General features: G+C 39.4%; 1 protein-coding gene across 3 annotated transcripts; it reads left to right on the forward strand.

Moving 5' to 3' along the window:
- Positions 1-3,988: 3,988 nt before the first annotated feature.
- On the forward strand, positions 3,989-14,834 carry MMAA (metabolism of cobalamin associated A). Of its 3 annotated transcripts, XM_082050371.1 has the most exons (8): positions 3,989-4,077; positions 5,227-5,300; positions 9,427-9,902; positions 10,984-11,106; positions 11,615-11,785; positions 12,115-12,200; positions 12,821-12,970; positions 14,471-14,834. In XM_082050371.1, exons 3-8 carry the CDS (start codon positions 9,452-9,454, stop codon positions 14,756-14,758), a joined length of 1,269 nt encoding a protein of 422 aa, XP_081906497.1. In that variant the 5' UTR covers positions 3,989-4,077; positions 5,227-5,300; positions 9,427-9,451; the 3' UTR covers positions 14,759-14,834. The 3 variants fall into 3 exon arrangements, with proteins under 3 accessions (XP_081906497.1, XP_081906498.1, XP_081906496.1); XM_082050372.1 differs by lacking the exons at positions 3,989-4,077; positions 5,227-5,300 and adding an exon at positions 8,632-8,744; XM_082050370.1 differs by lacking the exons at positions 3,989-4,077; positions 5,227-5,300 and adding an exon at positions 9,280-9,320.
- The last annotated feature ends 333 nt before the right edge of the window (positions 14,835-15,167 follow it).

Here is a 15,167-nt window from a genome sequence, read left to right on the forward strand (position 1 = left end):
TTTTCTTTCTTTTCTTTCTTCTTTTTTTGTTGAAGATGTTGCAGTTCAACAAAAGATCTCTATAGCCTGCCCAGCATTTGGTATAAAATGATAGAAACTTGTTTAAAGACAAAATCCTTTCCCCTCAAGAAACTTCTCATTCCCCAAGTAACTCTGCTGTTCAAATCCTTTGAGTCTCCACTCATTCCCTCTTCTTTTAGGATAAGTAGGTACAAAAAGTGAACAGCAGAAAGGGATGGTGGTGGGGAAGAGACACTTAACAAAGGAGGCCTTCTTGAATGCTTTTAATGCAGTACTATAAATTTTTGCTTATCTCATAATTTTAGGTAATTTTTGAGATGTAAGGCCTCTGTCAGACCTCCACTATTAGAGACCAAAATCCTCACTGCAGGACTTGGCATCTGCTTATCAGGTTCTCTTATTAGTCTTGTTACATGAGAAGGACATAGCACTAGGGATATATTATCCTGGAACAAGCAGCAAACAAGGACAAGGAGTGTTCTGTATATATATGTATGTAACACAACCTTTTATTTGAGTGTTCCTCTCTTCATTTTTGCATGTTTCATCTACTGAAGATTTTAATTGCCTTCTTCCACTGAGCAGAGAGTTGAAAACTGGAGCACTCTTAGAAGCTGGTATGGCTGCTAGCCTTTCCAAAATGGGCAGAAAGTCTGAGTTTAGGCCAGATTAGGGACACGTAAACAGATACAAGACTAGAAAGTTTGGAAAGAACTAGATACAGCTTTTGCAGTCTGACTGTTGGTGTTTCTTCTCACAGCACTGTGAGAAAGGCTATCTAACAGGGCTGATCGATTAGCTTTAATCAGATAAACAGCCAGTTGTTTAATGCTAAGAAGCAGAAATAGATCAGAAGATCAGTTGATCAGAAAGAAAATTCTTGGTCATTCAGTCTGTCTCCTTCTATACTAAAACTGCAAAACATCAAATAAGCACAGCTGAATCTGGTCTGAAAAAGGATGAAGGGTGCTGATGACTGTGAGTTGTCTGAGGTGAATACTGCAGATCTCTCCTCTTCATTCTCAACAATAAAATATAATGCCCTTCAACATTGATTTATGCTACAAGGCAACTCTTCATACCTTTCATATGAAGTTTTTGGTTTGTTCCCCACACTGATATTCTGAATAGGTGTCTTAACATGGAAATAGAACTACTGGTTAAAATTTATGCTTTGTATTTTGTTTCTGGTTTATATGGGAAACATGATGTTCCTACATAACCCCAATGTTAAATGGAGATTGTTGACTTATTGCAGAAACTGTAGAGAGCGCAACAGCAAAATTCTGCTGGAGAGTCAGAAACTCACTGTAAAAGGACCATAAACTCACTGTAAAGAACTCCTAAAGAGGGTTACAGCCACTTGCTGCCGCTCTTCTGTAACTCTCCAAAACAAAACTGAGATGGAATTCATGCTGGCAGAGGTGTGACTTTTATATTTTACATTCTGAAGCCTGTTAAATGGACTTTGAATAAACGTGTTTAAGTTCCTCAGGTCATTAAAAGTCTGGCGTGGATGAACAGCGTAGATTTATGATTGTGATGATGAAGTAATACTGAATTCCTTTGTGTTCAGAGTACATCCAAGCTGCATGGCAAAAATGCATAGTACTAGCTTCCCCTTCTGGCCAAAAGAAGTAAATGATCCTGAAGGTGAGAGTCACACCAATTCTTTCTCAATTTTATTTCTATGTGCTAAACACTAGTTTTCAGAGAACAAATTAATGCTTAACTGCCACTGAGCAGGGGCGAAGAAGTGCTTCTTGCAACATAATATAATGGTGTATTGAGATGGGGTTACTGTTGGAACATACAATTATTTTCTAATCATGGACCTCATTTGGAAAGCAATTAGATAAAAATACGAACTTCTGGACAGAAAGATTCCTAATGTCTGTTCTAGACACTTATTAGGTGGTGCTAGAAACCAATATTGTTCTGCTTTCTATATTCTGTGTGCCAGTTTTCCCCATGCAGGTGCATCATTTATGATTGTAAGTTTGTTTGTTTATTTGGAGTTTAAGGGGGTTTTTTTGCTTGCTTTTTGTCTTATTTTAAAGATTCCTCTTTCACTTTAATTCTATAGCACAATATTTTGTAGCATTAGCACAAGCTTTGTAAGTGTAGGGTGTACTACCATAAAGGTGTTTATTTTGTGGCAGAAAGCAACAAAACGCAGTGTGATCTAACATGCTTTTTAACAAGCTTTTTCTAACTTAGTTTCAGCCTTTTACAACATTGTATTACTACCCTTCTGGATGGGTTGACCACATAGCATTTGAATCTCAGCAGAATCTTTCGGTTTTCACTCCTATCTGCTACAGCTGCTTGGTAAAATGGGACATTTAAATCACTAAACAAGTTTGCATTATAAGAAGACCAAAGTCTTGCTTTTGTGGGCACGTTGGCGACTAAGTATGTGAACACAGCACGTGTGCACATATGTACATACTAGAGAAACGGAAACTTCCTGCATGATACAATAAGTGATAGCCTCATGTTTAAGATGCTAAGGTAAACTGCAGGAAACAGGCTTCCCTGTTCATAGCACGGGTTTGGTCCAAATTGGAAACACTTAGGTTTTCCTATATCTCAGTCTTAAATCTGATTATCAGATTTATCATGGGCTTGGTCTTCCTCTTCATCTTGGCTGCAAGTGTCATCCTGGAACCAAAAACGTGTCTCTTGTGTTTTGCTGCAATGTTATGTTCCTATGGACAATTCTACCCACTATCTCGCTTCCGCCAATTGTGCTTTTCACCTGCTTGTGAAGCACTCGGCACATGGATGTTGAGCCAAAGACCTCGGAGCACTGATGCTGTTGGGGATGCAGGGAAAAACACTTGATTGCATGAAAGATTACGTCTTTACCCTTAATGCTCAAGTTATCTACAATGGTAAACTGAGTTATGCATTCATCATTCAGCCCTTGCCCTGATGTATGCTTTACCTTGTTAACTGAAGTATTCACTTTTTAGTGTATAAGATTGTGCTAATTTCATACCACCTAATAAATTTTTAGCATGCTGAGGTGGGAAGGAGGGAGGATTGTATTTAATAATTTGGAAGTGCTAGTCCTTTGCTCCTGTCTTTGTTGACTCCTACAGGACTCAGAAAAGGCAATGAAGCCTTTACTTAAGCAACAAGTACCTGGGAATGAGGGCGCCTTGTCAAAGTCAAGAGTCAGACTGTAGTATACTTCTTGTGTTTACTAATATACTTGCTATGGTTTCATTGCTGTTCTGGAAATAATCAGGAGGAGGCAACTAATGATTTCCTTTTCAGCTGTGTGTTAATGAACTACAGGAAAAAATATTTTGATATCATGAGTCATTGGTGGCCATGGAGAAAAAACATTGTCTTCAAGCCAAGCTTTTACATACTTTTTTAATTGGAAGAAAAAAATTAGTATTTTACTGGCAAGTGACTTGCCTTTCCAGGTTTATAATTTTAACAATGAATCAGTATTGGAGAATATTGTTTAACTTTCTTTACAACCAGTAGGTTATATGAATAATGTTTGGGAACTTTTGCCTATATATTAAATTTAGTTTTATTTTCTAAGAAATGTGAACATTTACAGAAAATCTAATAGCTTGTATAAGAAAATTTTTATCTGTCCCCTTTATACGTTAATTTACATCAGGCAGGTCATAATGAACAATTAAAAACTTGGGCATAAGCAGTAGAAAACTTTCCTGTGATGGCTGATGTCATTTCTCACTAGTGTACAATCACAGCTCAGTTCATACCAACAAGAAAATGTTGAAGTCATTGCTGTAAAGTTTTGTGAAGAAACTTCAGCTCCCTTGTTTATAAAAATGTTACACAAACATAAACAGTAGTTGTTCAAGATGATTTTTTCCTCTTCTTTCTTCAGATACTCTCTTGTACATATCAGCCAAACCTCAGAGAACAAATTTCTTTTTCCAGGTTCCTCAGGCAGGTCTAACAGCTCTGAAAATGTTATGGCTCCTCACCAGCACAAGTACAGTGAATCTGCTCAGCTGTTGGACTCGTCCCTTCTTTGTAGGTTGCTGAACCTGGAAGGCTGTGGTAAGGCTTTTATCTCCAGACCTAATCAGGGAACTGATGTGCTGCTCTGTCCTGGCTGTTAGAGTAAAACCCTGGAATACCCCAACGCAGCAAACACTTGTTTGTGTAGCTGGTAGTGAGCCTTTGGGGAGATCTGCTGTGTTTATGCTCTTTGCTTGTCTGAATCGTGAATGCAAAACCTGAAGCTCATGATACATTTAAACAGGCAAACTTTCAGCTGCAAATACGCTTTGTATTGTTTTTATTTCAGGTGTCCAGTTATCTTTAAGACAAGGCAGAGGGAACATTTTGTCTGAAGTGCTGAGACTGTTATTTTTAAAACACTAGTGCTCTTCACTGAAAATAAGGCTGTAATCAGCAGTTACCTTGCTTAGTGTTACGCTGCAAAGAGGAGATTGGTTCAGTCTTCTCTGCTGGTGTGAGAACTGAAATGAACTGAGAGGTGTCCTCTGAAGCAAAGAACAAGTGGTCACTCAGTCACCACTGTAGTTTCAGTTCGTACTATGGCAGGAATTGTAGTTATTCTGTAACTTGGCTAAACCTGATGTGCAGGTAGGATTTAACCCTTACTACAAATGGACATGCTTGTTGCTCCTAAGCAGCTGTTGTACGTTGCAGCAGAGGAGACCCCTCATTTTCCTTGTGTGTTGGCAGGCAGTTGGTCTGGTTCCACAGCAACAAAAGGGGAAGCGCTGCAATGTCGGTTCCTTGGAGCTGGGGAACAGACTGATGGTGTTCGCAGGACGGACCTTGATGGGGTTTGGATGCTGAACTTGGATCTTTGTTATGTCAGCCGATATTCCTAATGTTGTTTAAGGAATATGTTGGGTGGTGGGTTTTTTTGTGTGTGGGTTTTTTTTTGTTTTGTTTTGTTTTGTTTTTCTTGGACTGCTTATAATAGCAATAATATCACTAGTCTAGTTGGAATCATACTAGCCAAAAATATGCATTTGCAAGTGAGCATGTTGGAGGACTTGAGAGAGTGAGGAAGACCAGGTCCTACACTGCAAGTGCAATGTGAGGGGTCAGCATAGGAATTGCTGCTGAGTTTATATTGCTGAATGAGAAGTTCATTTCCCAATAAGGCATAGTGGAGAAAGGGATTTGGGAACATGGCAGAGTCATCTTAAACCCTTCCCATTTTCACAGGGGAAGAAGGAAGCAGAGGGAGGAAGAGAGTGATGAAATAAAATCTCATCTCTAAGAAACCGTCATTTCTTCTTGTAAGTGATGCAGATTTCATAATTCCATAACCAGTAGTGACTGTAGGTGTGTCAGACCTTTTAGCATGCAGAGGGAGGGACCAACAGAGAGAGTTCCTAGCAGAAGTACATCTTTATATATTCAAGGAAAAGCCTGTGAGTTTCAAGCTGATGCTGTTTATTTAATTTCGTCAATTATTTGTCCTGTTGCAATTTCCTTTTAATATTTTAATATTTTTCATTTAGATCATAGAGATTGTTAGTTTTTTACTTGCCTTTGCAGCACATTGCTTATAGCTACATCTATGAACTTATTAAATATCATAGTGATAACAATGTGCACAAAGATCACTTTCAAACTTCTTAAAGAGGAAGTGAACAGAGCAGGGAAATCAGAGTGCTGCCAGAGAAAGGAAGAACAAACTAATCCAACTAAAACTACAAGGGGAAGCCAGTTAGACAGAATGTAAATTTGCATGGTGGAATTTGGCAAAGATGCCAACAGTAATACTGTTTCTGCTGTGAGAAGTTAAAAAAGGCTCTTTTTCTATTATAAAGATTGGGATTCCATTCCACATTTTGCGTAGAGATCTGTGCCTCCGTGCACCCTTATCCCATGCCACAATGCTGTAAGACAGCTTACAGGATGTTTGATTTTGCATTGCCTCAGAAGGAAGACTGCCATTTCATGAGTAATTGTCAGTACCATTTTCTTTAACATCTGGGGTAGACTTGCAGCAAGGAGTTTAAAACCACTAGAACATTTTCCTTAAATCTTGGACAAGTTTGCAGGCTGGGACAGAATAACTACAGGATACACATTTTTATTCTGACACCCCTGGTGAAAAGAAGCAGAGAGGACACAAAAGGGGACCTAATTTTGACATTAGAAAACCCAAAAGGAAAAAAACCAAAACCCAAAGCAACAACCAAAAACAAACAACCAAACAAACCACACCAAACCAAAAAAAAAAAAAAAAAAAAAAAAAAAAAGGAAATAAGAGAGAATCAAACAGGAGACTGATGTGGAAAGTACCATCCTGAATATATCTCAGCTAGGATGTTAAGTGAATTAATAATAACTGGGTAAAGGAACACGAGCCAAGAGAACTCCATATGTTGAAGGTCAGAATGCACAAAGCGAGTCTGACCAAAATTCATAGGGCTGAGCATAATAAAGACCAAAAAAATACATTTGGTCACATACATTAAAAGACCATAGGGGAAACGTGAGAGCACTGTGTAATATGACAGAACATAGATAAAGGAAACTCTAGCTATGGTCCAGCTTCTAAAGAAATATTTTGCCTATTTTAGAAGAGATTAGAGTAATATAGAATTGGAGATAGTAGAAGAGTGCACAGTTCTAGGAAACCTGTATAATGGTTATTCCAGAATATTGAAAGAAGGGCTGTATAATTGATGTTATGATGGGAAGTCTTCCTGTCATGTCTGACACCCAGGGACTATAGTCTCTGACTGGAGAAAAGCAAACTTGTTTATGAACAGAGTTGAAGGGAGGGGAAAAAAGATGTGACAATTTGGATTTCTACACCTCACCAGTGTGCAAGGTCTTGAAACAGTTCTCGTAGGAAGACTACTGTAAAACACATACACACTTGTTCATGGTCACATCAGACTGGCAGTGCAAGTGATGGACTGTATGAAATAACAAAGTTTTGTTCATAACTGCTGAATGCACTGTTCAATCTCATTCCTATTATTCTGGTCCACAAGATTATCATAGACAGAATTTGAACAATCCATTCCCCTCTTCAGTGCTGGCAAAACTTGTAATTTTGTGTAACCATTCATCTAGTTCTTGCAACAAGTTCAATGACAAAAGCATTCAAGATGAAAGCACACGAAGTGGAATAAAACGTAGGATCAATGATCAATGATGAAACCATAGCAGAATGGCTTTTTTGCTGTTCCTGCTGTTATTAAAATAATAGCAGGGATGTGCTACTGAGGTGTTTAAGCACAGCACTTGAAACAGAGAGTCTTAGAATCCTCGTTTAAGGAAGAGAGGATGTGGATTCATGCAAACTCTGATGAATAAAGATCTGACTAAAGCGAAAGGCTACACAAGGCTATATTGAAATGGGGATTCTTTTCTCTTTCTGCTGTGGTTTCATCACATGCTTATAGGGTCATAAAATTGCCTGTTTTCTCAGTTCTGAAGAGTGGATTTTTCAGTTCTCTGTGTATGATCAGCTTGTGGACTGGAATAATAGGAATAAGATTAAATTGTGCATTCAGCAGTTAAGAAAAAAAACTTTTGCTATTTTGTATGGTCCATCACTTGCACTGCCAGTCTGATAGGACTGTGAACAAGTCTGATGCATTCTAGGAAAGTGCTACTATCATTGTAAGCCATTAGTAGCAGCTCAGCTAGTGGATTGTGTGCGTTTCTGCTTATTGGAAAAAAATGCATGTACTTTAACATGAAGAGGTGCAGAAAAGGGCTGGTGAGATAACTAGAAAAATAATAACAATTAAAATGTGCACACACAACCACACACACACAGAGAAAAAAAAAAACAAAAACAAAACCAAACCAACAGCACTACCACCACACACACACACGCAAAACCAAGCAACCAAACACAATGCAACCAACCAAAAAAACAACATTTGATGAGATGAAATTCTAAAAGCCAGCTTTCTTTAACTCAGCAAGGTGAAGACTGAAAAGAAATATGATTTAATAAACATGTTTTGGGGTTTAAGCATTTCTTCTCCCTTTGTGCTACCTGAAATGGAATCAGGGAATAGTAAACCATTGTGCACAAATTCAAACTAGAATTTTGTTTAGATTTCAGACCGGGAGAGAAATGATGATATGCAACATCCTTCTTTACGAAGGACAGGGCTGAGAAACTGTTATGTCAACATGGAAGTATATGTATTCATACACTGGAGACTCATGTTAGATCCTTGCATCTCCAAAGCGATCTGTTTGTCGCTGTTGTGTAGCTATAGCTATTTCATTAATCTTTAACGTTCCTTCAGAGAAAGTTTATTTTTGCCCAGACTATGTCCACTACTTGGCTTCTGAGGTCTTGTAACCAGGCTGGATTAGAGTTTATGGTCATGCTTTGAGACTAGGAAGAGGGTTCCATTGAGTTCGATGCAGAAGGACGGTGGTCGTAGGGTGGTGGGTCTCTCGGAATGCCTGGTGAAAGGCAAGGCCTCTATAGCAGCCGCCGCCATCCTCCCGGGCCGCGCCCCTGACCCTGCCAACGGCCGCGCTTTCCGTTAAGGGCTTCGACGGTCCCCCGCGAGCGGCTGGGCGGGGCCTGCCGGCGCATGCGCGGCGCTGCCTCGGCGTAGACCTTCGGGTGGGCTGTGGCCGGGAAGGCCGGGGCGGGGTGGGACCCGTGCCCCCGTGTCCGGACAGCTTCCGGCTCAGCGTGAGGGCGTCACTTCCCTGCGGCGGGGCGAGGAGGCGGGGTAGCGCCGGTAGGTGCCGGGGCGGCTGGCGGGGAATGGCGGCCGCGGGCCATCCGTAGGAGGCCGGCGCGCGACGGCCCCTTTAACGGCCGCGGGCGGCCGCTGGCCCTGTCCCGGCTCTCTGATTGGCTGGGCGGCGCGAGCCCCCTCAGCCGCCCGCCTCGCCGAGTGTGGGTCCGGGCTGAGGAGACCGGTCGGGTGCGGGGCCGGGTCTGTCCGGGGGGTTTGGGTGTGCACCCCGCAGATCGGCGGCGGTGAGGGCCGCCCTGGCTCCCCGGAGCACGTCGGGGGAGCCTGGCTGAGCCCTGCCCGGGAGGTTTCGGAAAGCAGCTGCGACGGCGGCTTTTGGGAAGAAGCAGCATATGGGACGCTCTGGGGGCCTGGATTTTTAGGGTTCTGTGCGTGCTCTTTTAAAGTACTTTTTATTTATCTGCTTACTTGTAAAAATAATACCTTAATTGTTTAAGCGTGATAATAAAGAGATGCTATGCTAGTGAAGATTCTATAGCTTCTTTTTGTTTTGTTTTGTTTTTTTGTTTGTTTTCAATGGGGTTAAAGAATGACCTTTTTTTGTTGTTTAAAACAGTGGGTATGGATAAAATAAAAGCTGATGCTTGTCTGTGTACATATATTTTATTTGAGCCCTTGTAAGTGCTCTGAAGGAAGTAAAAATGTTTTTCTTTCTCCTTAGGGTGTCTGCAAACAGAAGGCAACTGATGCCTCTGGTACTTCTAATTCCAAACAAGATGAAGATCTCCTTTTTATTGCTGAGGTTCCCTCATTATTATTTCTCTAGAAGAACTTATTTCAAGAACTGTCACTTCACATCCAGAGGAAATTTCCTGTGTGTCAGATCTCTTATGCCCATGCACCTCGATTGTACAAAATGGATGTGTTCATCAGATGTTTTGAGGAGAGAGCTGTGTCAACAAGTGGCCTCTGACCAGCAAACAGAGAGACTTTCTGACAGAGAACAGAGGCTCTTAGATAGACTTTACACTGGACTCATCCAAGGTCACAGAGCTTGTTTAGCAGAAGCCATTACGCTTGTAGAATCAACTCAGAGTAGGAAGAAGAAAATAGCACAGGTGCTTCTTCAGAAGGTATTATCCTACCACAGGGAACAAGAAAAGTTAAATCAAGGAAAGCCACTTGCCTTTAGAGTGGGTTAGTCCTTTTATGTCTGTCCAGTAATTGCTTTGACAGAATTACAGTCGTCACCTTTCATTATCACTATTGTTCTTTAAGCATCATGGTCTATAGTCATGGATCGTTTTTTTCTTGTGGTTTCTCTCGTCTGGTAGAAGCATGACTTGAGCTGGAAAATGCTTTTGAAAAAACTCTACAAATAATTGTTGTTTCTTGGGGGGGAGGCAGTTATTTGAAGTTTGTTTAATAACTATTATAAGCCAAAATGTTAGGTAGTTTGCAGCTAGGTAGATACACTGTTATCTACACTTAGAGAAGGATATAGTTAAGCAGATCTGTTATTTTCCCAAAGAAGGTGTTTTCTTGAATACTTCCTGAATCACTTCATCAATCGACAAAAGGAAGAATATGTACCTTCCCTTTTTATGGCCTTACTTTAAAGCAGCCTGCTTTGCAGCTGAGGAGACTTGAACCTGATTCTCTTGGAAACTGTAAAATATTTTTCCCTTGTGAAGAGATGGACTACTAAAGTACATCATGTCCAACTGTCATCTCTTGTGTGTGTACAAAGGTAGTAAGAACAAGAACTTGGGCATAGGATTGAGAAATACCTGATGGAGGTTAACCAGCTTATCATAGTTTGCATGCTTTGACATGTAAGTAAATCACCTGATTTTTTTAAAGTAACAGCTTTTCAATGTAACGGCTTTTGCTTTTGAGTGTGTCTCTTATAAATAGCTAGTAAATCTGAAAAATACAGATTTAGGATTTTATGCTTTTAAAGTTATGAAGTATAAGTCAGTATAGATAAATTTATCTGGCCTCATTCCCTCTACTCCAAACAAACCTAATGTTTTGTTGGTATGGGTAGAATGAGGGGTGCTCAAGTCAGTGCTGCTGTGTTGGGTGGACCCAGCTAGCATATTTCAAGTCAATTACAACTGCTTAGTTGAGCCTGTCAGTTGTGGCATAGCCTTTCATTTGTCTTTGTTGTGATACTGTGCTAAAGTATGAATTGTTATCAACTTAGGTGTTGATGGTGTTCATGTGATGTTTTTGATTCACAAAATGTTTTTTGTTTCCTAATATGATTATATAGGGTTGTCTGGTCCTCCGGGTGCTGGGAAATCGACTTTCATAGAATGCTTAGGGAAAATGCTTACAGAAAGAAAACACAAAGTGTCTGTGTTGGCTGTAGACCCTTCCTCTAGTACAAGTGGTGGTAAGTATGAATTAAAATTTGAGTCACATTTCTAATAATTTGTCAACTATAGGATTATCTCTTTGAGGCAAATGGAGGAAAATTCAGGGACCTGTAAGAGTAAAATATTAAAAACAAATGTAGCAAGTTTTCATGTTTTTCCCACATGATATGAAATTGGAAAATCTATATCAGTGTCCGAATTTTGTGAGGTTTCCTATTTTCCAATGTACGAACATTGATTTACAGCTTTTTGGTCTGAAACTTTACATAGCTGTGGTTTTGTTTGTCTTTTTATTTCCCTGTGAATTAAGAAGTAGAAAGGCATGCATTTTTGCTTAAATTTCAACAGTGGTAATGCACATGCTAATTTTAAAATATTTAGGGGGTGCTACAACTACTATTGGGATATTCTTATATGACTGACTTTGTCCAAGAGATCTGTCTTTTTTTCACTCATTTATTGGGGTTTGGGAGGAGAGTTTTGTTGTTTTGTGCTTTTGAAATACTTAAATATTAAATATTTAAGGTTCGCTATTGGGTGATAAAACACGGATGACTGAGTTGTCAAGAGACACGAATGCATACATCAGACCATCTCCAACCAGAGGGACACTGGGAGGTGTAACAAGGACTACAAATGAAGCCATTCTGCTGTGTGAAGGAGGAGGCTATGATGTTGTTCTTGTGGAAACAGTAGGTATGTGCTGTGTTTTTCGTGTAATTATCCTCTTGTGATCTCTAAATAAGGTATGTTACTAAATTGGTACTTTCTGTTTTCTTTCATCCTTGATCTTCCTCATGCTTTCATACATGGTCAGTGGGTGAAAACAAATGCCTGTTCTGTCAGTTTTCTAGTCCTACACATTTTGTAAAAAACACTGTTTTGTAAAAACTGCTATGTTTTGTGTTCTCTTTGTTTATTAGTGGGTTTTGTTCATGGTGCAATACTGGGACCTGTCATAATTACTGTCATTAGCGTGACTGAAACTTTGCAATAAATGGTGAACTCTGGATTTAATTTTTTAGGTGTGGGACAGTCAGAATTTGCTGTGGCTGATATGGTTGATATGTTTGTGTTACTGCTACCACCTGCGGGTGGAGATGAATTACAGGTATTTTTTTTGCTTTCTCTTATTAAGTACTACAAAGGACTAGGAAGAGAAACTTAAATCCAAGATGTAGTATCTGAGTCTGCAGAAATTACATATCAAGAGCATCTTGTAAATTAAACTGCTACCACTGAAGTCTTTTCAGTGTCTTACCAATTTGTTGCACATTCAGGATCTGAATTCCCACCTACCCCTGCACCCCAGTTTTGGAAGTATTAGGATGTAAGATTTTGATACTCTCTGACTTACTCTGACCTATTTACTAGTTAGACATGATTTTAGGAAGTGGTTTCGCATTAAAGGAAAACTGAAATCAATATAATTAAGTTTGCAAAACTCAGTCATGTTGTGTTTAAAGTTAGGTCTCTATACGTGAAATATGTCATCTTGTAAACTGTGATATTCATATTTATTAGTGTTCTCGTGTCAAAGTAGAGTAATAGCTAGTGATGACTGAGGCCATTGGTGCTACTCTTGCATGACTAACACATACACCCATATACGCGCACAAAAAATTCAGCAGGAGTCACCAGAAACTAACAAAACTTTTTGCCCTGATTTCTGTGATAAAGCAGCCTGTCACAGTCCTCAGTATTCATGATTTCTCTCCATGTTCCGTTTAGGGTATTAAACGGGGTATAATTGAGATGGCAGATCTAGTGGCTATAAATAAAGCTGATGGTGATTTAGTTGTGCCTGCACGGAGAATACAAGCTGAATATATTAGTGCTATGAAGCTGCTTCGCAAGCGTTCAAAGGTTTGGAGACCAAAGGTTTGTGTACTTCACTGTGATTTCTGGAGCTTTTGGGCTGTGGGTTTTCTTTGTTTTGTTTTATTTTAGTTTTTTTGGGGTTTGTTGGATGCTTGGTTGGTTTTTCGTTGTTGTTGATGTGTTGAGTGGTGGGGGTTTGTGTGTTGGGGGATTTTTTTGTTGTTGTTGTTGGTTGATTGGTTGTTTTTCTCCTGCAGAAAAAGCACTGGATGAGTTAGGATTGTTATCATCTCACCTAGCTATAGCAGCCTTCCAGGTTTCTTTTATAAAACTTTCAGTTCTGTTGTTTAGTTTTGCACTGTGCTAGAGAGTTGATTGCTGCTGTTTCTAGTTCAACTCTGATCTCAAAGTGTGACACACAAAACACTGCAAAGCCACAGTCCTGCCTCCCACCATTTCAGTCCTGAGGTACAATCCCAACACCAGCAGACCTGTTGCTTACATTAGTGGAAGTGCAAAATTGTCTTGCTTTTTCTAAATTACATGTATCTTAAATTGTCCCATTAGCTATTTCTCTCCTTTTTATAACTCTGAAGCCTGTGATTATGTTTGTTCTTTTACTGGTTTGTGTGTTTCCTTTATTGCTTTGGTATTTTTTTAACTTCTCATGATAAAAGTTTTTGGGCAAGAACCTGATCTGCCTGTGTGTGCAGTGTCTAGATTATTGGAATTCTTATCCTGTGAGCCTTTAGTATTAATCTAGTATTCCAGCTATTAAAAGGTTATGGTGAATTAAGCACACACATGCACACCCTCACTCTATTTATTTACGTACACGTGTATGTAAAGGAGATTTGCTCTACCTTGTTACTAAAATTGACCCATTGCATTAAGTTTCTACCAGTTGGGTTGCCTGAGGCTTAGCCATCATTTTGTAATTTTTGTTTCTAGATCTGATGAGAGGTCACATCTGGTAAATGTGACCCAGAAGAAGGAAAATATTGATGTGTAGGGGCACTGTCCTATCCATTACATTCGAGAAAGAGACACCTTTTTTTTTTTTTAAATTTTTCAAAGTACCATTTAAAAGATCATGACGGGTGCCTGAAATATTTTTGGCAAAATTAATTCCTTGTCTGGAAAGCAAACACAAAATAGCCAAAATACTTCCTTTCTGGAATATTCTAAGTGCAAATGGGTAGCTACAAGTATATCTACCAGAATATGTAATTTACTCTACATTTAAGTAAAATAGCAACACTGTATCTTTAGCTAAAGGACTCATTTAAAATAATTCTCACTTGCTATACAAGCAGTTGGACAAAGTCTGTTTATCCCAAGTGCTAGGGCGTACTTAGAGCTGGTAGAATTCCAATTATTAAAAAAAAAAAAAGAAACAACAAAATTTTTAAAAAAAAGCAGTCCAAAAATTGCTTAGAGCTTTGTTAAGTGAGTGTACTGAAGCCAGTTTGCCTTACACATTTCTTAATATTCATGCAAGTAATTGAACCCTTAAGCCCAGTAGTTACTCATCTTTAAAAATTCTTCTGAATCCAACAGGTAATGCGCATCTCTGCCAAAACTGGAGAAGGTATCTCAGATATGTGGGATAAAATGACAGAATTTCGTGACCTCATGCTCACAAGTGGTGAGTTGATTGCCAAACGACGGAAACAGCAGAAAGTGTGGATGTGGAACCTCATCCAAGAAAATATGTTGGAGCATTTCCGGAGTCACTTGGCAGTTAAGGATAAAATTCCACTTCTAGAAGAAAAAGTCCTTCGTGGTGTCTTGTCTCCTGGGCTGGCAGCTGACCTGCTACTGAAAGCGTTCAAAGATGGTCTCTAAGCATTATATTCTACTCTGTTCTTGTTAAGTGCTTTATGTAAACATGAACATTAAATACATTTTTTCTATGTGTGGATTCAAATGTTTTATTACAGTGGACATTCATACCTATCCAGTACTCTGCAAATAATACTGGGCAAATAATTTGGGCAAAAAAAAAAATACTATAGGATTCTGTACATGTTATGATCATGACAAATCCAAGCACTCACTCTGAGATTACTGCAAGACTATACTGGAAAAAAGTAAATTTTCAAGTGTTCTGTTTGTATAGGCCATAGATGTGTTGGTCTAAAATGTATGCCCGTGTTGAAGTGTGACTGGCTTTGGGAGGGTGAGAGAGAAAGGTGGTGTTGCAGAGTTTTATTTATGGAACCACCTTAGAGCAGTTGTCACTGCAGCTTTCCAT

The sequence above is a fragment of the Streptopelia decaocto genome, assembly GCF_964273445.1.
Source record: "Streptopelia decaocto genome assembly, chromosome: 4".
Taxonomy (NCBI): Eukaryota; Metazoa; Chordata; class Aves; order Columbiformes; family Columbidae; genus Streptopelia; species Streptopelia decaocto.